Raw genomic sequence first — 27,507 nt, forward strand, 5'->3', positions numbered from 1 at the left:
TTATTCTTCGTTTCGCGTTCCTTCGCTTCGCGATATACAGTGGCCCACAAAATTACTCAGACGATTTCAGATCAAATGTTTGAAGCTCGAAAGGGTAAGATTATCTTAGGACTTTCTTTTAAAAAAGAGTAACTGTTTGCTCTACATCATTTTAATTATAATATTTCATTTTCTGTGATCGTATTACCTGGTGAATTTATTATTCCTCTTATAAATTAATATAAAAGAAAGGTAAACTAAAAATTCACAGATTTTATCTTCAAAAAGGACTAATAATTATTATTTTAATAAAATATTTTAATTCAATGTTAATTTTATGAAATACTGTTGTAATAATATTCCTCTTATAAATCCTTTTATAAATCAGTACGAAAAGAAGATGAAATAATCATTGACAAGTTTTATTTTTAAAAAGCGCTAATAACAATTATTTTCGCATAATATTTTAATTCAGCTCGACACTTGTGTCTCGACACTGCTACAATGAAACTATTTTGAAATTTCTAACACACGTTTACTGTCTTAGTATCAAACAGTTTGAAGACGAACTCGAATACTTTCGCGAGGTACTGTACTCCCTGGCATCGCGCCGCGGAGCAAATGAACCAAAAGTACATTAAAATCAACGCGATAAGAGTTACCGTGGCATCTCATGCTAATTGGGTATTGATAATTCTTTGCGAACGTCGCGCGTTTAAGTGTCTTTGCATAAATTCTTCCCCGCCCACGTCCTTTCGAAACCGAAGTCTCGACTATTCATGCGACGCCGTATTTCAGGATCAAATTCGACGGAGATAAAATATAGTCGACGCAGAGGAGCGACAGTGATAAATCAGGCAATAAATGAAAGCCCAACGAGGCGAGGGAGGCCAGATAAAAAGAAAATAGAAGAGGGAAAAGAAAGTGTAAGAAGGAAAAGCGGTCTTCATTATTTCTAAAAGCGCTCCAGAGGCGGTCTGCGGCTCACCAACGAGGGTGTTTTGCTGTGTATATCAGCTTCCTGTCCCCGTGGGCTCGTCGCCACCAAAGGGTTGACAACGACGACGAAATGCAAACTAACGTATATATATATATATATTTTCCTCACGGATGAATTCCATTACCACGCAAGACGTTTCCAACAAAACTGGAGACTGAGGAAAAGTGAGCTATTCGATAAGTGTTATTCGTACTTAACAACATGTAACACCTTAGAATCCTTAGAAAGCGGAAGTAATAATCATAACCTTGAAGTGGACTAGGTACGTTGTGGACTTAATGAGATGTCTATGATATTTAATGTTATAATTACTATAGATACTAGAAATGTTAATAGTACTCAATAAAGTTTGAACCGTCGACAAGATTCTTATGATAAATTGATAATGCAATACAATTTAGTCCACAAGAAATTAGGACAAGCATATATGATTACTGAATTTGAATTTGTTAAAAAAATATGGTCACTTCTAGGTACTTGTGGAACTGAAATATTCAACCTTCCAATTCCTGAATTCTTAAATCACTGAATTTTTTAGAAATCCCTCTTCTCTCTCATTTTTTAATAATCCCAGACCACTGCATAGAAGAGTAGAATTAAAGTGACCTCAATTTTGAAGATATATTGAGCAAAATTGTATAAATTTTCAGGTGTTCGTATCAGTGTACGATTAATTCAGTAAGCGAGGGAAAATAGTCCTATATCATTTTGATCTAAGATAAATATTTATACCTAAAAATACAATCACTTATTACTTTTACTGCACAAGTAAAATAATCTCAATTGTTAGAGGTTACATTAAGTAAGAAGAAGTATCCTTTAATACTTAGCCATTACCTCTCAGGGATGATAACCCATTTTGATATTTAATGTTTCCAATTTTGTATCACGAATATAGAATGATAAACTCCATTAAGTAACTCTAAAGCAAACTTTTTAGGACCCGTTAAAAATAATCAACCAGGAGAGGTAATCTCCGAAATAAATATTAGTATATTTCTATCCGTTTGTTCTATTGCAATTATTGACAAAGCAAATAGTTCCGTGGCAACGTCACTTTTTTTAACTTACTTTTCAATTACATGTGTATACTCAGGTACTGCAATTAAGTTTGAAAAGCAAAGTAGCATTCAACCAGCGTGAAAGTCATTTAGGAAGGCGAAAATTCATGAAGTAAATATCACAACTACAGATGTACACTAACAAGTATAATACTTGTTACTGGCTTACTCAGAAGTTTGCCAGCAAACCAGAACAACGCTCTGCTATCTGTAAATATTATGACGCGCAAAGAAGAGAACGAATCGTTACCGAAAATAGGCAAGTCGAATATAATAACAAACAAGCCACATTGTGTCATTATTTAAAACTTTAACATTTCTATTCTTACATTTGGGCTTTGAAGAGAAAGAGCAAAAAAGTATTTTCGAATTATTTCTAAACGAGTTTAGCCACATAATAAAACACGATCGTCTATACTGGCCAACAAAGATTGTATTTATATATCGGTCCAAATTATTACCTACAACAAAGACAAGTGGCATCAACAATTGATTAGTGCTAATTGGCTGTAACCTTTTTATATATGAATAGCATTCACTCTGAAACTAGATTACGGTTCAATTTCATGTACAAATCCCTTCATTTCGACGACTATTTTAGAGTATTAATTACTGCCCACTTTAAGTCCTCAAAGGAACACCAAAATCGCCACTTTATTCATTATAAAATTCGACTTTGGGGAATATTGCGAAAGCGTGCCATCCGATTACCGCGGTATGTCCGACATCTGTTAAACTTGTGGTTTCGCCTTTGTAGCATCCCAGGGAATTAATGTTATAAACGGCTTTACTGAAAATCGAATCTAATTTTTAATTCAACGAAGCCGAACCCTGCTGCGATGGGATTGTAAATAATTGGTAGATGTCGTTTGCAAAATATTTTGAGAAACGCGTTTAATATAAAACTTCCATTAGGTGTGATTCCCTTAGAAATTTGATAAAAGGCAACAAATTCGAATGGTAAATTTGGCGAGGTTTTTTTAATTTTAAAGGTATTTAATCTACTAAAAACAGATTAGGAATAAAGATATTTCTGTTATAATGACAGAAAGTACGTAGTAGCTATGGTACTTTATTTACATTGCAAAATTAATTTAATTTTCAATTCTTTATCAATAAATTAAAAAATTTAATGTTTTGTTAAATAAGAGAAGAAAAGATATAATAGACTACAGCATACTGTACAATCTGATTAAAAATGAATACGTGGAAATAGGTAATACTTAACTTAAAGCATTAAGTTACTTCTACAGTGTTTCTTGGCTAGGAATAAATGTCAATTTCTTTATCACTTTACTCGACAATTCCAGACATCTTAGTTATTTTATCGTAGAGAAAAATATATTCGAAAATAGAGATGTTGATGGCAGACTGGTGTCAAACGATTGTACGTAATTAGAAATGCATCTAGCTAAATTTTCTCGACCCTGGAGCGATTTGCAAATGACGTGGGTGTAGGGTAACGAGAGATCAATGGCGTGAACGAGCGGTGAATGACGGTGGCAGGAAGTGACGCTTTAGAGTGAAGTTAAAGGAAACGACAATGGTGTGTTCTTTACCGCAGGAGTAACAGGACTTGCCACTTTAGCCAGCGGATAAATAAGTGCCATTTAAATGTGATATCCGGGGAGATTGAGGGATAGAGCCGTGAGTTTGGAAACATAGAATCCGATACATACATACGTACTCTGACGCTGATACACCGCTCTGTACTTAACGTTTACTAACTATTCACCGCTCTCTGCCGATGGCCGCCTGTCATTCCCACGAAATCTCTGCTATTCGATGCGCCCATTTACGTGGCACAGGTTCTTCTCGATGGGAAATAAATTATGCAACCAACTTGGCACTGAGAATCAAACTTTCGAGAAAAATATGAAACCCTCGAAAAATGGACTACATTTGGAAATTTTTGTAGGATGATATAATTGACTTATTGAAGTGAAACATTTTGTGTCAATTGACATATCGATGGAGACAGTGTGTGGTTTTAATACACACGCTAAATCACAATTTAATTATTTTCATTGCCATTTATAAAAGAACTTGTAATCAAATCGAAAAAAAAGATGTATTTATTACCTCTCGTGTTTTGCTGTCACTTTGTAATTGTCGCAATATTACCATTGTATATTTTAATAACGTTGCGTTTCTTTCATGGCGGTGAATTTAATTTCAATTGTGAATGATAAAAGCGACTGCGAATGCCTGAGTGGCGGAGAAGATAAACTTGTATTTCAACATTTTCTCGGGAACATGAATTAGTAAACAGTTTCGAATATTAATAACGAACACTGTATATTTTTTTCACGTCGACCTCTCTAGATAACTATTTACTTGCTCTATAAGTATAAGGAAAAGAAAAATTACAAATTAAACCTGATATATATTTTTTATTTAATATTTATTATTGTATAATAATATATGAACTATTGAGTAGTAGTTGGTAGTAATTGGGTAGTAAGTTTGCTTCTGTACATGAGTGGCAACATTATTAGATTTAACAGATGATAGCAAGAAAATTGTTAAGTAGACTCGAGCCCATCCCTTTTTGTTTCTTTAAGACTCCCGCGAACCATTTTCCTTTATTCCCGATTTATTTCACGCACCACCGCAAAAAACGTAAAATACCGTTGAACAAGAGGAAAAGGAAATTATTTTATTTCGTGCTTCGGAATATCACCCCGAGGGCTCATTCATATTCATGCCAACGCCTGGCCACTTCGTCTCCGAAATGCAACTTGCCGCGATCGTGTTGGTTACTTGAAGATTCGAGCACGCTCTCTCTGTTCCAGGAGCTAATTCCAACCCTTATCACTCTCTTTCCTCGTCTTTGATTGTGGCCCGTGCAATGCGAGCAATTTTACGCTACGAACACGATACATGATCATAGAGTTCGAAATCTGAACTGCTGTTTCCTACAGTTTCCAAAAACGAGAAAATTCTGCTCAATTATCGTTTTAAATATAGTAATTCATAGCGGTACAATAAGCTAAAATAATTTTAATTAATTTGTCTTACATAAAAATTTAAATTCGTCTAGAAGACGTTAATGGTTTGCGAAAAGAAAATAAAGTCTAGAAAGTCTACAAAGTCCGAATAAATTGTTAAAGGTACTCTATTAATTTAAATGATAACCTGTTTATTGTTTCTGAATTATTAATTATTCTGAAATAACTAGTTCTCCTAACTCGCGTAACTTGTTCTGTCTATTTTATTTATAAAATGTAAATGACTTTGAAAAATTCTTCGTCTGAATTTTTTTAAGTACGTGGTGAGTCCATATTACATTTTTATTTCTTCGTCATTGATTACGACTCGTATAACGTGACTAGCACCAAGTAATGGGCACCGGAGATGATTCGTCGAACAGCAGGCAGAATTCAAACGCGGAGGTTTGCACAGCGGACGCGTCAATATAATATCAATCTCAGCGGGATCTCGATTTATCGTTCATTATTTGCTCGCAGTTTTATTCATTTTCCTGGATAGAAACACGTCAACCGCTCTCCACGGGTGAGCACTGCAAAATTATTAACAATCGCGATATCATTTTTTGAACGTTATATTTTCGAACGGGAGATGAAACTAGAAATGTTTCTCTTGTCCTTTAACCTTTCCATTTCCAATGCAGCCGTATGAGAATGTATTTAAAATAATGAAATGAAACATTACTGCCATCTCTATTTTTTCATATCTGTGTATATTCGCAGGCTGTTCAATGATGAGTGGGAATTATGAAGTGATTCTACGTGTAAAACTGCACTGAAACCGGAAGTAGAATGTTTTTGCACGATACGTTTTCGAGAAAATCAATTCTGAAACTGCTCGAGGCATGGTAGGGTTTTAATTAAATCCTTTATGTTCTTGAGGCATTGGGGAAGTATAATAATTTATTACGTTATTGTACAAACATTTCCAATTCGTGATTTTTTCTTGTAAAATATAATACATAAATTTAGTAACTTATGTGCCAAAAAGTGTTGAAATTTTAATGGCTATAAAAAAACTCCAATATCAATGAATAGGTACTCCTTTAAAGTATAATAATTAATCGCTAGGGATCAAGGTAGACAAATGCAAAATTACAAGATGAATTATCGCCCATGCAAGGGTGAGTTCTTTGAATATCTACGAATGAATTAAAATTTCATAATGCATTATGATTATTTGAAATATCCTTCCAAATAAGAATATTCCCTCTCCATTTGCTGGTATGATTTCATGGGGGTTTGTCAGCGGAGAATAACCCATCAAGATATGTCATTCCTCGATCTTATCCAAATATGTTACGTTTCCAGTATCGTTGGCTGCACGGATAGGCGGTCGACTGATTAACACGCTAACGGTTCATAAGTATTACATTATTCATCCGTTCGCGATAGTAGCGACTATTAATTAACAGCTCCGCGTATAATCAGTTCATGATGTTGACAGGGCATAATTAGAATTTCTTGAGAGTCACGTTGGCCGCGAGGAACTTTTCGTTCTTATTGCTTTACGGGGGTCACAAACGCGCTGGTCCGATCGATGAACCGGGCAAAATATTTTCAACGTTCAGAGGCTGAATATTTTCAGAACGTCGCAATTTGTCGTGACAGCTTTCGTCCAAGTATATTTGATCTACCTCTGTCCCAGAAATATTCGATATTACTCAGCTCTCTTTCGGAGAATATCTACGTACATAATAACACAGTTAATGACTCCTGGACAGTAGAGATGAATTAAGAGAAACTTAAACAGGTTTCAATCATTAAACAATTCTTTTATTCGTAATAATACAACATGAAAACAAAACATTGGAAACGCTTTTCAAATTAAAAGACTCGTAGCAAAAACTAATAAAAGAAACAAATTTGCCTATCCCGTAGATAGATAATTGCAGTCTCTTCGTCGAAAATATTTGGAGACCACCGCGGTACTATACTTTTTCAGTAGATTGTTCGTGCTCGAAGAAGTACAATGATTAACTAAACGGGGCAGCGAATAATTCTCTCGACTAAAATAGAAATTAACCCCGTTCGAATTTCGTTTTATCATCGAGGGCTAATTCGTTATTAGTTGAAACCCTTGCGAACGCACCATCCAGCTCTGACACTGACTACGGCTAAATTAAAATTCTCCATTATTTTTTTTTTTTTTTTTTCAAATTAAATCGCGAACAAGTTTCTGCGTTTTCATCGGGGAATCTGGGTTACGCGCTCGATCAATACATCGTGTATGAAATATGTTCTACAATCAAACTTCGTTTTCGTAATATATATGCAATCTTTGACCCCCGTTTATACCCCTTTCCAAACGTAAATCGGTGTAATAAACAATCCCGCGTGTTTTCGCGCATAACATACGCAGCTTTGATAGTAGAAATGTTACCGCTGATTCGATTAATATTTAATTGGAAATATTATTTTTCCAGTCTGCTGTTTTATGGTTCAATTTCATTCGTCCCAACAAACTTTGTTTGGTTGGAAAAATGGAGAAAATTGATATAAATCGTGTAAAATGGTAGCCATTGTCCAAGTCCCGCGTTACTAGAAAGCCAGGAAATTATGTTCTTTCTTATCACAAATTTCGTTCATTGTTCGAAAGTTATGAATTTATTTTGATTATATCTCTCTAGTCCTACCTTTATAGATTAAGAGGGAAATTCAAAATTGGAATTTGAGGAAAATTCATGTCAAAAGGGATTTATTAACTTTTTAATAAATTTCTTTGTTTTGTTTAAAAGGAAACTCTGGTGAATTAAATTTAGATATATATAACTGAAAAAACATATTTTAATACTTGTGTTATACCAAAAAACTGACTGTAATTTCTAAACTTTCAAGTAGATCAATTCTGACGTTGACTAACCAAAATTTCATTCTCTGTAAAACAATACAAACCTTACGTGTAAATATCGAAACAAAAAATGGAACCCAAACGTATGTCGCAGCAAATAAAAAGTGAAAATAAAACTAGGTATTTTACTAGTGAATATTTCCACTTTGAACGCTTTTATTCACGGAGTAGATGGAGGTATTTTGGGTGTCATGAACAAAAGAAACAATTATTTTACGTTTTTGCATTGTTTCTGTTAAAAATTCGTAGCTCTTTTCAAACGTAAACAAGAGTTTAAAACAGATATGATCGATAAAATATTGCTTACGAAATAAATAATATTACTATTACATTTACTTTAACAATAATGGCAAGGAATTTTACTTATCTGACTTTTTAAAAGTTAGTTCACTAACACCTTCGTGTGTACACAAAATGTAAATCCAATTCGAATATTTAAAACCGTGGAATTGTAAATATTACAAACTAATGTGTCACCTCCTTCACAATAAATAATAATAATGTAGTCCAAAGTTCCTATTGCTTCCCTGTTGTTATTTCCAACATTTCCCTCGTGTAATAGTTAAAACGTAAATTACCAGCTCGAGAAATGAAATTCGCGCGGCGCCATTCTCGTTTCCTTCTTCCGTCGCGCAAATATACGAACCGGGAGATCCGAAAAATCCCGGAACGTTTCAATTATCCCAACAGCGGATCGCGGGTAGATCTGATTTTACGGTTAGAGTCTCTAATAAAATCATTAAACCACTGGCCAGCAATCGCAAAAAGACTCGAAATCACGACTAACTGGTCGTCGTAGCGACGCTATCCGCGGAATTCACTCCAGAATCAACCCCTGAACCCATTATCAGGAGAGCAGGAGGGTAGAAAATGTCGACTTAACGCGGAATATATGAACCCCTCTGCGTTCCCCTGCAACGGAATTGGTCATATCGTAGGATTTCTCGCGCAGCAATGCCGTTGATTAGTCGTCGGTGGTTGGCGGGGAAAACGTGGAAATAGAAAGAAGGAGGAAAAGAAAGATGTTCCCTTTCCAACATATGGAGGAAGAAAATGCGGGACCGAATAATGGAGCGTGGCGAAGAGTAGCGGATGCGGTATATACGAGCTTCTCCTGAGGGAGGGTGGAAGAATCGGAGAAGGATGAGTCAAACCTGACAGGGAGTTACGCTCTCTGACGAAGGAGTTCGTGCGTAGTTATTATTTGTCGTTGAATGACGGGAATCTTCCATTGAACAATTTAATAAATTCCAAGCGAATATTTGAATATACGATCATCGTCATTCCAGTACTATTAATTGAATATATTCGCACATCATTATTCGAATTCCATTATTAGAATATTTCAAGAATCCACAGCGATTTGTAGCGAAAATTAATGTGTAAGTCATCGTATTCGTTATAAAACGTAGCGAAACGTATCCCATTCCTTTTACACGTCGTTTATTTCACGAGAAGCCTGCCAGGCGCTGGTAACGTTCACCGTCATGTATAATTGATAGTGTAGAAATAACAGACGGCTCGAAATAATCATGACACATTGAGATTGTTCGTGTCATGGCAACGCAAGATCCATATTGTGTTGGATCTAAAGGAACAAAAGGACATCCAGCTAATTGTTAGAGTCTGACGAGAGGGATGAAAACGTTGGAGTCAAAGAAAGCGAAAGACAGGGATAGAATTTCATCAGATTTCTATGACACAGATGATATATATTTTTCGCTCGGTTGGAAGAATGGTCGCATCGACTGCAGTCCCTGCACATTTAGACCGATTTTTCTACAATTATTGATCGCCCCAATGCCATGAAAATGTTCACAATGGAATATTGAAGTGAACATCGTGCTATAGCGGATATATTGTGAATACGCTCGGAATTTCGATGCGGTGATATAACTCGGTGATTCGATACCAGTCTGCGATGGAGGAACATGCAAATGGTATTTTAAATAAACTTTGCAAAGCGAGGGAAAATGTCATTATCGGTACGTCGAATTTCAGAAATACTTTTCAACGATAGACTATCGTATTTTTAAATATTTTGTGGGAAGCACTTCAATTTTCATTGATGTTTAAGAACTAGAGAAAAAATAGAATAGAAGAACTGTCTTTCCATATATTCGTTTGGTTAATTTTATTTCGAATTCATTTATACATTAAGAGATTGGAATATATGTAACTTGTGTTAAAATTTGAAGAAAAATAAATTTTTATTAACATCCTACTAGAGAATAGAGGAAAATATTCATTTGTTAATGAACAAACTTCCACTGGATGATTTTTTGTAACAGAATGAGGATCAAAGGCGCCATTAAAATGTGATACGAATAATCACGTCGCACTCGAATTTTTAAATATTTGCTTTAAATGCTGCTCGCTTTTCAATCTGCAGTACAAAGCTTTTAATATGCTGTGTGTCGAATGTTTAACTTCAACGCGATCATAGCGATACGGTAAAGCTGGAATTTATTTCTGTACTCGATGCACTGTTGGAAAATATAAAATTGAATTACTAAAGCTGTAATTGCGACATACTTAATTCCAGAATATTAACAGAATATTTTGTCGTCGCAGATAACTCGTGATTTACTATCTTTGAAATTAGAAAGCGTTATAATAGGAAAAAGTAACTTTAAAGTGAGATTGATTGAGAAAAAAGGTTTACTTTGTCACGTATAAAGAATGGAGAAAATGCATGGCTACTCGTGGCAATTTGCTTCTAGAAAACAGGATAATTATTTGGCTAATTAGGTCAGCATGTATTATGAGACTCTAGAATGTACAGATGCTACATTAGTGAGGCTTTAAGCACAATTAAATTTGTATCGTGCTACAAAGTATAAAATCATATTTTAAAAATATTAAGTACTGTTAATAAAACAACAATTACTATAAAATAATTGAATTAATCAAAAATTTGAATTCACGTGGAATTTTATACTACATATATTCAGCAGCCGAATGTCGAAAATGAAATATTAATTAATTAATTTATTTATGTATTTGATTTATGAATTGATGACTACAAAAACTCTTCGATCATAAGCAACAACTGTATCCAAAACACTCCACCGCAATGAACAATAATGAATAAATTAATAATATTAACTACTCTTCCGATTGCGTGATTTCATATTCAACAATCACAGCTATAATGAATTGTCAAATATTTGCATGATTTTAAGCTCAATGATTCCTTGAATTTATTGTCGTGCATTGTCCAATTAATTTAATTAATCAATGTGAAATATTCAAATTGTTCAGCGTGCCCCATAGTTTCGAATATACGGAAAGAATGTCGATACAAACATTAACCTCTTGTGTTATTATTTTTTATAATTCTAGAAAAAATGTTATAAAATCACTTATAAGTTTAATACCATTGCTCCGTTAAAATATATTTATTATCCACAGCGAAAGAATAGTACAGATCACTGCACTTAATATTGTTGCACTAAGCACCAAACGAACCCATTAAAACGAAGGAAAACAAATGCTTCCATTATACTTTCTCTCAATATCTACACGTTCATTGGCAACAAAACCACGTCTAACCAATAAATTCGAATCTCAAATCTCGTAATCGTGCTGGGCAACACGAAAACCAAAAAAGATTTCCCAACTTCGTAAATTTCCCGAAATTTCTCCAAGATCGTACGAACAATTAACAGGTTCTTTTTCTCTCAGACGGATTCAATAACGACCCCAGCGATAAATAATCCACTGAAATCTTCCAGAGCCAGCAAACCGTATCAATTAATGGTTATTCGATATCGTCGGCCGTAAAAATTCAGTATCAAGCGGTATTTTCGCGACGGTTATGTCCCCGCGGGATTAATTAAATATAGTTATCCGATGGTAAAGTCTCCGTAACCGCGTGGTGATTCCATATCGAAGGAGGGTCGAAGTTTCGTTACACAGGAATCAGCGCGAGAGAAGTTACTTTACAATGGAGCACCGTGTACTGGATGCCCACGCGAAACGGTCCATTTCATTGCCCCGGGTTGTATAGCAGTACAGTCGTTAACGCAATGCGAAAACACGACCGTTTCCTAGTTTATTTCAGCTTTTAACGGAAACAACAACAGCAACAGCAATAATGCCGGCGTTCCGCTACATGTTCACCACATCGCCACTGTGTGATTTTCAACATCGAGGGCGAGTGAGAGAGAACGCGAAGAGATCGAGCCCTTCTATCACGCTAATCCCACGAGATTTCGAGGCTCTCACTACTGATTTCAAGCTGGATTATGGTCAGTGTTGAATGACCACTCGTTCCGAATAGGAATATCAGGTGCTCAGTAGATGTAATGCAAATTAACCACTTCCCTACCGCACTGGCGTCATTAGGGGATGCGGTTCGCACCAGATGAGACCATCTGGGGTGACGTAGAATTGCCTGTCTGGACAATTTTTCTGGAGTGCTTCGTCAGATATTTATTTATTTTTATACGAATATTTTTATTCAATGAGTACGCCTCTCATTAATTGCGGTAATGTTTTTGACTATGTACTGGTTCATCTTGGAATGCAAAGTATAATTGTTTAATTCGTGTGTAATTCAAGAAAAATAAATGTAAAAGTAACATTGCTTGCATAATATAAATGTCAATCGAAGTTTTAATTTATTTATACGTTGTGTAAATGTGTGACTCATAAAAGTGTGAAGAAAATAATCCATTCTTACTAAATATTTGTTGAACCAGAAACAATTAACTGTATTCTTTTGTGTATATTGTATTAATTTGTTTATCTTATTTTATTTTAGCATTGACAAGCAACTTTCTGGGACATACAATTAAAACAACATGGATAAGCAATAGCAACTCACTGTTCCTGTAGTTGTCTGAAATCGACGTATACTGCGTCCCATGGTGATGACCTGATATCTGCCCTAATACTTCCAGATTCCTCGATTGCCGTCCTGAAAAAGGTAAAAAGGAAACGGAACATTAATGACCGGGCCACGATGAATCGTAACGGTAAATTAGGTGCTCTTGCGGATAAAAGGAAGCTTCCGATGCTACAACGTTAATAGCGTTCTTCTTATTCGAACGGAAGATTTCCAACTTGGAATTTCAGAATACTTTAAACGAATCTTTGCTTCGATAAGAGACTCCTAATGAAACCAGCCGACATTTTTTTTTTATGAAGGATTTCTAGGTACCTCGCCGCAAACATTTCGGTCTGACGAATTCTCTGCAACGAAGGAAGGGAACCAATGTTGAATATCGATCGATTGAAAAGACCAATTAAGAGCTCTAACGCTGCATAATCAAGGGATTGGAGTTAATCATCGTGACCTGAATAAAAATGTTGATTGCCAGATGGTAACTCTACTGACAAATAAAATAATTAATAAATGCATTGGAGTATTGAGGAAATATAGTAATTCACATATTTCCAATAATTCAGAAAAACTTTGAGCAGTTTGTGATACGTGATTTGCGGAATAAGATTTGTAATTTGAATCATTTCTTACTTCGAGGACCAAGTTCAATTTATAACAGTTCCCACGCTGAACGTCATCATACTGTGATAAGTGAAATTTACACATCTACTAACGACTCGTTAAAAGAGACAGATTTATTTAGAATAATGAGGTACAGTTTCGGCTCAGCCATTCGACGCGCTAAAATGGTAATTTAAAGTTGGAAATGATGGCTACCTACTGTTGGGAGTTGAACAGTGTTTCGCTCTGACAACTGCTGAAAGTAATATTCATAACGAGGTCAGACGATAGGTTTTTTCCAAGCAAAAGTAAAAGAAATTACAGGTAGTACGCGAAACTGTTCTACGACTCGGCAACGACTAACTTTCTGTGATTTGTTTTTGCAAAATCCAATTGAACTTTTTGAAATATATTCAACAAACAAAGTAGTATAATGCTTCAATTCCTGACCAAATTCCAAGATGGCAAGGTATACTCAAAATATTTAAATGACTCTTTCAATTTGAAAGAGATTTTAATAAAAATTCTGAGATAATTTGAAACATTTTGAGAGGTAAATATATTGTAGAAATAATTGTTCCTTGAAAGTAATTTTGAGTTCCAACACCATCCCAATTTCAAAAATTATGAAACATGATTTTAAAACATACAATGCTTATGTGCCCTCGAAATGAAATTTGTAATAATATCTTCATTAAATGTCTTTATTATGCATACATGGAAGAGTGCACGTAAATATATATAAAAATAAAGTATTAGCAGAATAAACTCTACTCCAACTAATTTTTAGTGTTTCGAAATGTAAATTAGAGGAAAATTTCCGGTTAATTTAACTCTCAACCGAAATCAAATCGTGGTACTGGGGGCACGAGTGGATCGTTTAATTTTACAAAAATCACAGTGACCGCGTTCTAATTTCCAAATTGCACGAGCGAGAATCCTTTTCGTATTCAAAGCTGCAAAGTCAAAAATAAGCGGAGCCCGAGGTTCATTAACCGGGCACTTTTAGAAACTGAAGTATCTACTCGACTTTGAAGCATAACAACTGTCAGAGTTTGTACGTTCGCATTTGGCGTAATTCACTGAACGGAGTGCAATACTTACTAATAATCTCTGTGAAGAATTACGAATTTTTTTTCATGGAAGGGGCAGGCTCTCAACAACGTCACTTCGTTAAAAGGGAAAATGTTTCGTTAAATGAAAGAGCAAATCATTCTTCTTTTGCGTATTTTATGCATTGAGAAGTGGTGCTTTTATTTCTACAGCCAATAAACCGATTAACCAGTTCCTCGTTTCATTTAAAAATTCACTGAGAACTTTCTGACTACAAACACCGTTTATACACTGTACCGTTAGATAATCATTTTGAACTAATCAATCAATTTTGAGTGTAGTAGTTTGTTTACAGACGAAGTTTGAATATACTTCAGAATATCAGACGTAAATTGCAATTAACTAAAACTAAAAACCAACAACAAGAAAGCTTTGAGAACATTCACGCAAACGTTCAACCAGTGATGTTTCCCATCCTAAAATTTGAACACCCATAGAACTCGTATTACCCAAGAAACTCGGGGTTCAAAGTGTAATTCCTATTTCACGAAGTTACATTTAAATCAATAAGGACAAGATTATAAGTCTCCAATGGAAAAACTTTCTTCTTAATCGCTTCCATTTACGTGTCGGCAATTAGCAAAGTTTCTCGTATCGCATTATCATTTATCTCTGTCTCGTACATTTGTAATTACGAAACCTTAATAAAGGACAAAACGACTCTCGCGTTACTTTCGCGTATAAAAGTGAATCTTTAAATTATTATTGCGTTTTCCGCGTTTTACAGACAAAAACTAATCGTAACAAATCCCATTACATACACGTTACAGAGTTAGTTTTAAACAGACCTGTTTGGCTGTTTCCATAAATTAGTTTACCTGTTACATAATATTTGATATTGAGTTGATGGTAGGATTATGTGTTAAGTTTCTGAAATATCCGACTATATATTTAGCCATACACGTGTTCGTTACTGTGTACTGCGCCATGCAGTAATAGATGACGGATAGTCTCCCGCGCAACTACCTTGCGCATCGCGCGGTTGTCATTCCTCAGAGACGCTAGTATTCCTTACGTAGTGTAACACAAGATAATACGACATATAAAAACACGGACACGAGATGTATTGTTCTATCAATAATACATCTAGTTTCAACTTTAAGACCCATTATAATTTTTCATAATAATTCTTTAGCAAGGTTTTTCTTGATGTTGCTCAAGTGAAAAATATTGGCCCAACTTCTGATTATTTATTGGAAGTAAGCACGTTCTGTATTATACTGTACAGCTCATATAAGACGATGTTCTCGACGCTTGGAGTCTGAAAGCGAACGAAATTCGTTCGCTATACGTCTAACTGTCGCGAAATCGATCAGGGTCCTCCATCGCCGCGCAAATTGCTACGTCAGAGAAGCGTCGCAGTTCGAAAGTTCCGTTGAAATTCAAGAAACTCGAAACACCGTCGCGTGGGAGGAGGAAAAAGGGGTTGACGGAAACAATGTCGTTCGCGTTTACCTGTGTAGCTCGGTGGCCCGTATTTTTGCAGGGGCCTTTGTGCTCCTCGCTTTCAAATTTTGCAGCTACGCTTGAACTTGGGTAACTGAATTCTATTGGTCGCCGCGAGCCGTGCTCGCATTCACCCGGCCACCGAGACGCCATACTCTTAAGAAAGCTTTCATTGTTGGAATTCTAGCGCGAACTATATTTCCTCTTCTTTTCACCTGTTCGCCAGTTTCGCGTTCTCCGAGGTTGCGCGCACGCGCCCGTGCTCTCTTCTCGAAACGAAGGCCCGCCATTCTGCCAGGGGGGTGGCACGTTTATTTAGGACGTGGTCTCATCATGAAACGATAATATCACGGCCGACCAGGCAAGGATTAATGGAGCAATCTCGGCTGTGACCGATGTTATACGCAATCGGGAAACAGCTTCTGGCTTTTCATCGGCTCCTGGATGCATACAACGCGCGACGTGGAATTACCTGGCTTGCACGGACCGTACAATCTATTCAACACCCGTGAAATTTACTTTACTACTTATTGCTTGGTGTTTAGAGAACAATGGGACTGCGCCTCTGCACGCTGAACAGGCTGCAAGTGTTTATTTGCCGAGGAGTATCGCGATGTTTTATGCACACACTCCTTGTAAAAAGTGTATCCCATCAAACGTTTCTGCGTGACTCCAGCAAAAGTTATTTATGCATGCATCGGAGGTGGAATGCACGAGTATACGTGAAAGAAGTGGAATGGAAAATCTTTGTTTGGGCAAAGTATTAGAACAGTGTTAAATACTGTTCTAATAAATTTAGAACATTTCGAACATTTCTGTGCGTTGGTTCAATAATGTTTCAAAAAATAGCAAGTTGTCACAGGTGAGTTTATTAAAAAAAAAAAAAAAAGTACAACAATATAAGGGTGCCGATCGACGGCTGTCGGGTGTAAATTTATTATAAAACCATGAGTCACGCGGGACCCACATCGATTTGTCTTTCTCGCAAATTCGTATCGAGAAGCGGACCAGGATCTATCTATCAATGTTGCAGAAAGATGAAAAAGGTTGTTCCGAAGGGAAAAACGGGAACGACACGCGGAAGAGCGATGACGTAGTTGAAAAATTGATGTATCTTGTTAAATCGCCATTATAGCCGTTCCATACGAATTTCGTCGTAAATGTTGAACAATCCTTCATATCGACATTCATCTAGGGGAAAAACCCTTTCCTTGGATAAGTACCATCGTACAGTGATCGATGCCTGTTTTCTTCGAAATGCACCTATTGCCAATTATCGGCATACTTTATTATATTCTACTACGAATTGAAAAACGATTATAGAAATATAACAATTTATCAAGTTTGATTGCTTCATTCAGTAAAATTTTTTCAAATCTTTGTATGGTGCCCTATTTAATATTACTAAAAATAGAAAATAGAAAATATTCCCCTGGCTTAAGCGATTCACCTAATTGCTCGGCGTTCCCCAATATTAATCCGCGCGGTGTAATCAGAATCGCAACTTGCTTAAGATAATTTCGGAATATTGTTTATTTACTTTGTCTCGCCGAATGGCCAGCGACCACATGTAAATTCCCAGAGGATTGAAGGTCCCCGACCGGTACTGTGAACTTGTAGGAGGAAGCAGTATCGCCTAATACAGCCTTATACACCCAGTGGAGTATTTTACCCAAGTTGCTTCATTCTGGTCTGCTGCCACTTATCCGATAGGCTCTTTAACTAATTCAAGCGTCAGCGGCGCAATGCCGGAGGTAAAATTCAGTGGGAATTAAAAAAGAAAAACAGGAGAGGACAGAACTTGCGACGGGGGTGCCAACTCTAACGCTATACAGGGTGATTCGAGAAATTGGGACGTGCTGAAGCGTTAAGGGACGTAGATGCAAAGCATTGGGGACAGCAAACAATTTAACAGCAGCAGTGTGGACTATTTTTTATTGATATCATTTTTTTAAACTGAATACAAAAAAATTATCTCTCATTTGCCGAGTAATAATACTTGATAGTTTACTCTACAGTTTCTATTTCTTGGTATAAAAACTATTGAATGTATGTTACATTATTGTTATATTTTATTGTAAGTCTAACATAATTATAGAGGTTCCTTTAAAGAAATAATGTTTAGAATAATTGAATATACGTACATGCCAATATTCTTGAGAAGCTTAAAGATTTCGTTCTCCGTTGATCGAAAAGTTAAAAGGACGTGGCGGAACTTTCCTGTTAGGCTCTTTAATATTCTAGAATTCTAGAGTGTTACTTGTACAGAGTATAAACATACATTATCGTGATGGGATAAACAATTTTTCGGATGGGCAATACTAGAAACATATATCACTTAACATCCATCATATATAGTATTGAACGTTTTAAATTGTTGATAAAATTCAATTGCATTTATGGTTTATTTCAATTTTAGTAATATATTTCGATGACAAATAGAATAAAATGAAAACGAATTGCATATCGAAGTAAGTTTAAATTAGCTTAATTAAACTTCGTGGCATTAATAGATACAAGTGGCTAAGATTTGGTTTGTAATTTATAAGTAAAATTCCACAAGGAACTCTACTCAAGTTAGTTTATCGATTTCAATAGAGTGCAACGTTCGTCCATCCAATTATTACTTAGTACTAGCCACAAACTAATTGAATTTTGTTTACGAGAATAAACGAAAAAGAAATGTAATTTAACTGAGGCGAGAAACCAAGGTATAACTGCAGTTTTATTCTCGTATTGTGCGGCCAAATTAGGAAGGAAGGAAGCGCCAGTGAGAAAATTCCTAAAGAGATCTGGATTACTGGATTTCTACAAGAACGGAGAAGAAAATGCAGCAGTGTAAAAGCTACACTCTACGCAGCAAAACATTAGCAAAATTCAAGACAATAAATAATTTAGCCCTGTGTGGGCCGAATTTCTTTATTCTGGAAGCAAATTTCCAAGCCATTCACTTTGATATTTCATTATATAATTATGACGTATACGTAAAGAAGTTTATCTAAATTAAATAATAGGTTCGATGCTTTTAAATAAATGTTCCATTATAAATATGTACAAGGATAAACTTTATACTTCTATACATATAATTATTTGGAAACATCAAACCTATCATTTAATTTAGACAAATTCCTTCAATAAACACAACGACCACATTTTAACATCCCTCTTTCGGACCTCGAATTGCAGTGCCCCCTGTACCTATTCATCGAAGAGTCTCGAGTTTAAAAGCGATTCAAATTGGCGACCATAATACTTGCGCTCGTTACAAGCCTAAAACAAGGGTACACCCGAGTAACATTGCTAACTTCCCTCCCGCCGTGTTCGCCCGCGCGCAAAGCCCCGATACAAGGCAGCTGAACTCACCGCAAGCGGTAGAAGAGGAGTGGAGGGGTGTCTCTTCATTCTAAAGTTGAGAACTTATCCTCGCCGGAGGGCCGAAGGCATCGCACTCAACTGGGACGAACGAAGAACTCCGTTACTTTCATCCATATTTTATTTAGTCCGCGGAGAGAGAAAGAGAGAGAGAGAGCGAGAGAGAGAAAAAAAGGGCGAGCGAAGTTGCAGGAAAGAGCGGAAGCTGCTGGTAGCCGAGCGATAGCAGACAGGCAACGACGATGCTGGTAAATAGAGGTCCAGGTTAGAGGCGAGGTATAACCGTTTTCGCACTTTTACGACCCCCGCCAGTTAATTTGCTGTGCAATTGCCACTTCCGCGCCGCCGCGAATGAGGATGCCCGCCTAGGATCTAATTTTACCTAGTTTTTCAACTTGTCCGCGCCTCGAACTAGGTCCTTTTATTCGTCCAGGTCTCTCTCACCTTTTCCACCCCTTCCTTCCCCCACCTCACTGGTTTGTTCCGCCAGCTTACATCGGCTAAGGAGACTCCGCGGTGTATAAAGAGAGAAGGATTAACACGGCTGGGTGTAAAATTAAATTTATGCTCTCCCAAGTTCCCGCAATATCCTTGGCCCCTTGCGGCCCATGTATCTCCGCTGGTGCCCGCGATTTTGATTTATCCGCTGTTATTCGAAGGGGATATTAATTTAATTTACAACGGGAAGACTCGGTCGAGCGATGAAGTCGGCGAGAGGGAAAAATTCTCAGACCCGCGGGGGTGGGATTGAATAGCGCGTGAAAATGGAAGTTCCAGAGGAGTTCGAGTAGAGACACCACCATTTTATTCAAAATTCAACGCATAAAAGCAGGAATTTCCAATCTGTATATTTTTATTTCATCGAATTTTTAAGACCATCAAACATTTTGGACACGTGAAATCGTTCGACTCGTTCAGTTCAAAGGGAACGAGATGGAGACTTCGAGTATTCTCGATGCGGTCTCGAAAACTTCACGGGTTCTTGTTTCCTGTGAGGAAACGTAATCTGGCGGCAAAGGCTGTGGTCGAATCGATATTCGATGTAAATCAAACGCGAACCACGTCGAATTCCGTGCTCGCTGGCCGAGCAAATGTCGTTGGTTTACAAACGGGGGATCCGCAGGAAAAAAAAAGCCATGGTTACGGGCAACAGTCATTCGTCTGTGTTAAAAAGGGATCTGATGCCGAGATCCAGACATACATCACACACGTGATCGATGATAACGATTCGAGCAGATGGCTGGAGCCAGTTGTTTCATGCGCGGATTGAGAGTGGAACATTGTTTCGGCCTAAAGATAACGCTTTGTTTTCGATGCCTGCCCCTACTACGCGGAGAACAATGCACGGATGTGAAAATCGAATAACGCGCGAAAAACTACTGATAAGCGGCTGAAAAGACCGCGACTCAAGCAGCGTTCATATTTCACGATTAGCTCGCAGACTGTGTGGGCATTTACTGTTCAACCTTCTTCTCATGGTGTTAATTACTGATATAGTTTGATATTGCACGCTGGCTAGGATGGAGATCGAGGAATTGTTTAATTTATTTTTTTATGTTGTGGCTAGAAACTGACATTCGTATTGACATTTGTATTGTTCGTTACCTACTTTTAATATGGTAGGTAGATAAGATCATTGGTATAACTACTGTGTGGAAGTATGAAGATGATCTCTGAAAGGAATTCTCTGGTTCTATTAATTACATTTACAATTATAATAAGACCATAAGACCTAGACAAGATCTACTCACTTTTCTTTTCTTTTCTTCATCACTTAACTACATGTACAAAATTTTAACTCGATCTAGAAACCTCTTTAACTCTCAACTCATTTTTTCACCTTCTAGTTATACATAGTTACATTTTTCTACGTCCATAATTCGTCTCTATATCAACTCATCTAATATGATTTGCGAGTGGTATTCATATTATACAGTTCTTAAGTCTGCCATAATATTATCGAGCCAGTTATTCTTGGTCTTTCCATCCTTGAGAACTTTATAAGCACCTGAAAGTCCAGCAGCTATTTTAGATTTCACAGCTAGATCTTTTCCTGGCTGCGTTTTCACAGATATCCAGGGTAGTTTTTGTGATCAATGTTTTCTGTAGAATAAATTACCTCGTACTACAGGTGGCTGAGAAAAACAGTCCGCCTTCTTGCTTTTTCCTTTATTATGAAAATCTCTTAATAAAGCATAACCATTAACGTAATTATCCTCTTGACGCGATGCATTCAAATCACCATAAAGGACAGTCGTTATTTCTGTACGTTTCTTTAAAGAACAAGTAATTTTTCTTAGCATTTCAACGTGGTGAAATTAAGGGAGTCTTATCACCAAATAAGAAAGCGCTTCAAGTGCAAGTTACACGAAACATCCAGTATATCGAAGAAAAGAAAATCGCGAAGGTAAAGCTAACGGTTAGCAAGGCACGTCGTAAGCATGTTCGTAAAAATTGCATAGAACTCGCCAGCGAAACGGTATGAAAGCCAGGCAGCTATTATGGTAGGATCCCAATTAGCCAACCTAATTGGAAAACTGTTCTCGATAAGTGTAATTTTTGGTAGAACGAAACGTTCCAGCGTTTGTAGGAAAATGTTTCTCGCTAATTAAGTAGAACATTACGATTCTATGATCGAATTGCTGCGTAGCCTTTGACGGTATTCCACGGCGGATTTCAAAGACTTAAAACCTCCCTGGTTTATGGTTACGGTATCACATTTAGTATTTTCATACACGGTTATACAAAACTGTTTGCCACATGGTTACTGCAATATCGATTCGTGAGTGAATACTTTGCATGAAATTGAAAATTGGTTTTGCGTTGATTTCTGCATGAATGCGATATGAAAACCTAAAGTACAAATAAATAACGAAACGTGAGAATTACTTTTTTTTCAGAGAACATTTTTTGTAATTGATTGGTTTCATTTGTAACTTATAATTACAGTGCGATCAATATAGTTTAATTTTGTTCTGTTGTTGAATTAAAAAATTTCAGAGGTGGATTGAAGATCAATATTGCATACGTGGTTGCCTTCCTTTTTAGACATGAATGTTAATTAGTGATGAGGTTTTGGTTATGAGATTAAGTTTAAACATGACTTTAAGAAAAATTGTTCATATATGGTCCTCCTCAGGAAATGTCCTTAAAGTGGGGCAAAGTCTTGGTGTACAAACTTAGAGAAATACACGGAATCGGTTGCTGTACTCATCGTAGAATGTGTCCAGTAAGCTATACTCTTCTTGTTTGAATACTATTCTTACACCAAACTGCACGGTATAACCAACCACTCGAACTAAATGAGACATTACTGTGTCCTGTAGGTCAGTTCCAATTCCCTCCATCAGTTAACGTTTTATATCCGCAAAACTAGAGCAGGTATCGTTACACACGTTTCCCCTAGAACAATTCCCAGGGCTGGTAACGCGATAACACCGTGTCGACGATCGCCGCGTCGTTCAAATCGGCAGGTATCGGCATCCGCGTGGGAAAAAATTTGAAATTGATCGTTACGCTGTCACCGCAAATGCATTTAAGCGTACGGGGCCAGTGTTCAAGATCCCATTTGAGCACCGTGTCAATATAAATGTAAATGTCATTGGGAGGTGCGCGAGTGCATACATTGACGGTCTCTGGAGGACGATTGCTCGCGGAGAATATTGCAGATGGCCGTATGGGACGTCCGCCGCAATTGAATTGCCCTTCGGATTGGAACGTATAGAAATGTGCATCGGCCGGCGTACTTTGTTTCGCGTATCGATCGTTCACGACCATTGGGAACACAGGAATCCGCAGCGGCCATCGGCGTCGCGCGACGTCAAAGAGTGCTCCATTTGATCCGCGGCCCGTTACCATTTTGTTGCAGAACGGACCGCCGCTTGTACCCTTCGCGTCGACACGTTCCGCACGGCCGCGGCGGCGTCCTGCTACCACCTGCGAGCCCTGCGATAACTCGATATGCGCGCCTCTACTAAAGCCGCCAAGCGCTAATTCGAGTTGATGTGCATTACGATGATTGGTCGAACAAATCAAAAAGTTGTTACACGCGGTTCGATACGGGAATTTCGCGCTGTCTTTCACGCCACGTCGTTGTTCCTATTGTTGATTGGCGTTCTGGAACTGTTTTGTTGCATGCGAACGGTGACATCTTGATTCCAATTGGTTGATTGATTTAATCCTTTCAGACTTGGCGTTCACAATTGAAAACATACAATTTAAAAATTACAGACACTATCGTTTAGGGCGAATGTCCTTATTTGAACATTATTTGCACATGAAGATAGAATGCCTAAAAAAGTTTTGTCGTTTAATGGTGTTAATCTTTTATATTCAGGAAAGTTATTATAAGTATACAAAGTTATAACTATATCAAGTGTTTTGACACTTAAATTTAAGATTTTTCAAAAAGTAGAGTTAATCGATTTGTGCAGTGAACGGCTCAAATAATATTGGTTTCGAGTGAGTGCATTAATTCTCAGCTTTCCAAAGCGCAATCTTTTCAGATCGATGTATACATCCAAAACCAATCGTAAACGTGTTTCTCTTGAATTCTTCAAAAATTTATCGTTGCGTACACCGCGGTGCTCCAAGCGGTGCGACAGTGGCCCGCGGCTATTGTTTCAGGAGAATTGGATTCTCATAACAAAGTGAAGGAGAAAGGGACTAGAATTGCGTCGAGGTAACTCGTTACATGGTTGACATAACGAAACTCGCGCACCGGACGAACGTACGGTGCGTAACGAAATTCAACTCCCATACTTCCTCGTCCTTTTAAGCACGATGTCGATGGCTAGAGGAGGGTGGAGCCTCGCCATTTATCTAAAACGACATCCCATTAAGACGAGGTCGATTGGGTCAACTTTCCCGGATATGATAAGTCTTCTCTATTTACCGCGCCGATAGACGAGCACGCAGTTAATGAGTTTTTGACTTTTAAAAAGCCTCTTCATTGAATAACCGTTTACCAGCGTCAGGTCTGCGTGTCACCCCCGCGGGACACGAGGATTAATGTTCCAACCGAGGAGGTGACAGGTTATTTGTCGTGTCTACATTAAAATATTACCGTTTCATTATTACTGCTTTTGGGGACCATTTTGTCCTCGACGGAATCAAATTCAATGGTAAATTCGCAATGACTCGAACAAGTTTTAAGCAGTTGCTAAAGTATCTACATCAACTGAGATGTTCATTGTGAAAGCAATGTAGTCCCATCTTTCTTTCCCTCGAGATATTAAAAGTTTACATTTCCAATGATAACGAAGAGAGGATATGGTTTTTAAAATAATCGTGATGGCAACATAATGATATTATTGCAGACAAATGCGGAAGCAAGATGCATAGCGTGTCTTCTCTCCCTTTTTTTCGTTAGTTATGTTAAGAATAGTAAATTAAGGACAGATTAATCAATATTTTGTAATGAGATTGTAAGTGGAAGTGGAAGTGGAAGCTATATAACCCTTAGAGGAGAATTAGAATAAATACATACACAGATACAGGAAAATGAGATCATTCATGTTCGCGGATTTAAATAATTTTCATAACAAATTTATTAATTAACAATAATGCTTTATTGACAGCAGTTCTCATTCTAGAGTCTAAATCGATATATCCTGTAAGCATTACTTCCAGAACTCCTTTTCAAAATAGATTTACACCACTTTTATGTTGAACAATTCAATACTTCATTCAGAAATTAGTTGATGGAATCACGGTGCTATTATCGAATTACTTAAATCCTACAATTATTTTACAATAATTAGAGACGATTCAACCTGATTTTATGTTGATTTCCACCGTTAAAATCTAAGACCAGGAATGTTCCAAGCAACTGCCCTAGCTATGTACTTTCCAATTTCTCCTATCCCAGAACATTTCTCTGACCTTACCCACCTAAGTACATACTCAAGCGCTCGACTGCTGCATTAAGAAATTAAAGTCCCTCGCAACGACAGCGCCAGTCGAAATCCGCAAATTACATATCGACGGACCCGATAACGTTTCAATGTTACAGCCTAGGCAGGAGTTAGCAGTTCAGAAATCCTCTTGTAGTGTGCACTACTTAACAACCACATAGTTAAGCAGCAAATCACCATTCCCATCCCCCTTGCCGCTGGTTTTCATCCGTTCCTCGTACTGAACGTACAGCTTCGAGAATGTATCAAACAAACTCCCCCCCATATAATCCTCAAAATAATTAGGGGATTACTTCCATTGATGATCCCACATGTTGATACATTTCGTACTTAATGAGGTATTACTTCAGGGCGCAGGAAGATGCAATACACGTTAAAAATAGCGTACAGTGTATCGAAACATTTTTCGTAATGAAAAAAGGGGGGGATAGGAAGGAGTTAATTCGCAAGATTTAATCTGATGAGAAATATCGATGAATTGACAGTGGTGAATTCCGATGAATTATGGTGCAGTTTATGCACCAATATTAACCCTTTGGGTATCATAGAAAATTTTCAAAGATATCCGAAGAATGCCAGGCAATTTTAAGCAGATGCATGATTGTAAACAAAAATGTATATTTCGGTCAATTTTATTTCAAGGTTCATGAACTTACAGCATAGAGCAGCGATATATCGCTTCCTATCTTGCAAGATCATTGACATTCCACAATTATTTGTTATACGAAATAAAAGCTCTAAAAGAAAACCTTTCGTTCAGGTGAGTGTATAAATGTAGGAAAGAGTATGAAAATCCTCTTTTTAAATATTCCACGCCATGCAAGTGGGTTCGGAGTTATCAAGTGCTCCAGAAAGTAACGAAGTTACCCAAACAAGAGATCCCCGGTATTGTTATGAGTGGTTGTAGGGAGCATCATAGCAGAGGCATGTCGTGCCGGACGATGAGTCCTGGTGGTCCAAGTGGGCGTTTCATAGCTTTGCGAGTGTCAAGAGAGCCGTGTAGGAACGGAGCTCGTGTGTCGCTAGTATTATGCCATGGATGCAGTCGACACGGCGCACCTCCGCGCCCGTGCGTCCCGGTATAAGCGTTTCCTCCCGTCTCTTCCGACGGGTCTCCACAAAGTGCACGTCTCGGAGTGGAATTCTCGCGAAAAGAACGTCTCGTATGCGTCCGGGGATTCGTCGAAATATTTCCGCTGACTGCCTTTCTTGTTTCTTCCTCTGGGCGGGCAAACGAGAATAACGGGGACGAGGCGGAAAGGAGTAAAGGGGATAAGAGAGTTGAGAGGCGAACGGGCAGAGCCAGCCGCGTATGCTCCTTTCTCCTGTTCCTGGGCAAATACGGACCACCGGGTCAGTCGTGGTTTCACAAAGGACCTTTCTATATGCCAGTTTCGACGGTTTTCTTCCCCGCAATAAGACGACAGCATCAAACGCATTTCACGATTTCAACGGAGGGATCAGGGCAGAGCTTCGAGGGACACCGCGCGATAGCGGAATAAGGATAAATATTCGTACTGCGAGGCTGGCAGGATACTCGTTCGACTGACGTGACTTCCTTTTGATCCGTGCTGAGATTCGGAGGAAACAATTAGTAGTGGATACATTTATAGATTTTTTTTTTCTAGCGAAGGAGTTTGGAGTTTGGTGTTTGATCGAAGGAAATGGAGCGAAGGATGCTTTGATAGTATCATTGTAAATGAACATTGTTAGTTTTATTCTGTATTGCAGGCATAGGAACTAACAAGTTTGTTAAAGTTTGGTCATAGACAGATAGAGTAGGACAACTGATCTTGACTGGCTGTATTAACCCTTTGCACTCGGAGTCATTTCGTTACAGAGTGTGCTAACAAGAATTAACGTAATATAACGTAATGTAACTTATAAAGCTTATAATTTACAGTAATGATACTTGAGCTTCTATGAATCTTTAGACATTGAGGCGTTGCTGCACGAAATTGATCCAACTCAATTTACCATCGATACACCACAATTTATCACAGTTTTATCCGAACAAAACGTGTTTCAAATATCCTGCCACGTATCGGCTGTGCTTCATACCAGAGTCACTCGTACCTCATAGAACACGTTACATTATAAATGAAACTTCCTCGGTGGATATGCCACGCGACAGGTTTTCAGGAAGTTACTCGACTGCTCTTTCAAAAATGCATTCGCAGCTTATCATTCGAGTCAACGGAGCACTGAAGTCAAATGAATCGTTACCGTCGACCAGTTTTCACAGTGCACGCAGTTGTCACATGCAAAATTCAAGAATTATTATTCAAGATTTAAATAAATATTTTAATTCAAAGCGTAATTTTATAG

General features: G+C 37.5%; 1 protein-coding gene across 7 annotated transcripts in view; it reads right to left on the reverse strand.

The window, feature by feature from the left end:
- LOC128886163 (neurotrimin) overlaps positions 1-27,507 on the reverse strand; it is a 318,713-nt gene that overhangs the window by 130,774 nt on the left and 160,432 nt on the right. For all 7 annotated transcript variants that reach the window (XM_054140808.1, XM_054140806.1, XM_054140803.1 and 4 more), the window contains exon 2: positions 12,713-12,805. In XM_054140808.1, coding sequence (XP_053996783.1) covers positions 12,713-12,805 — 93 coding nt within the window. The remainder of the gene's footprint in view (positions 1-12,712; positions 12,806-27,507) is intronic.

This window comes from Hylaeus anthracinus, unplaced genomic scaffold (genome assembly GCF_026225885.1).
Source record: "Hylaeus anthracinus isolate JK02 unplaced genomic scaffold, UHH_iyHylAnth1.0_haploid 11982, whole genome shotgun sequence".
Lineage (NCBI taxonomy): Eukaryota > Metazoa > Arthropoda > Insecta > Hymenoptera > Colletidae > Hylaeus > Hylaeus anthracinus.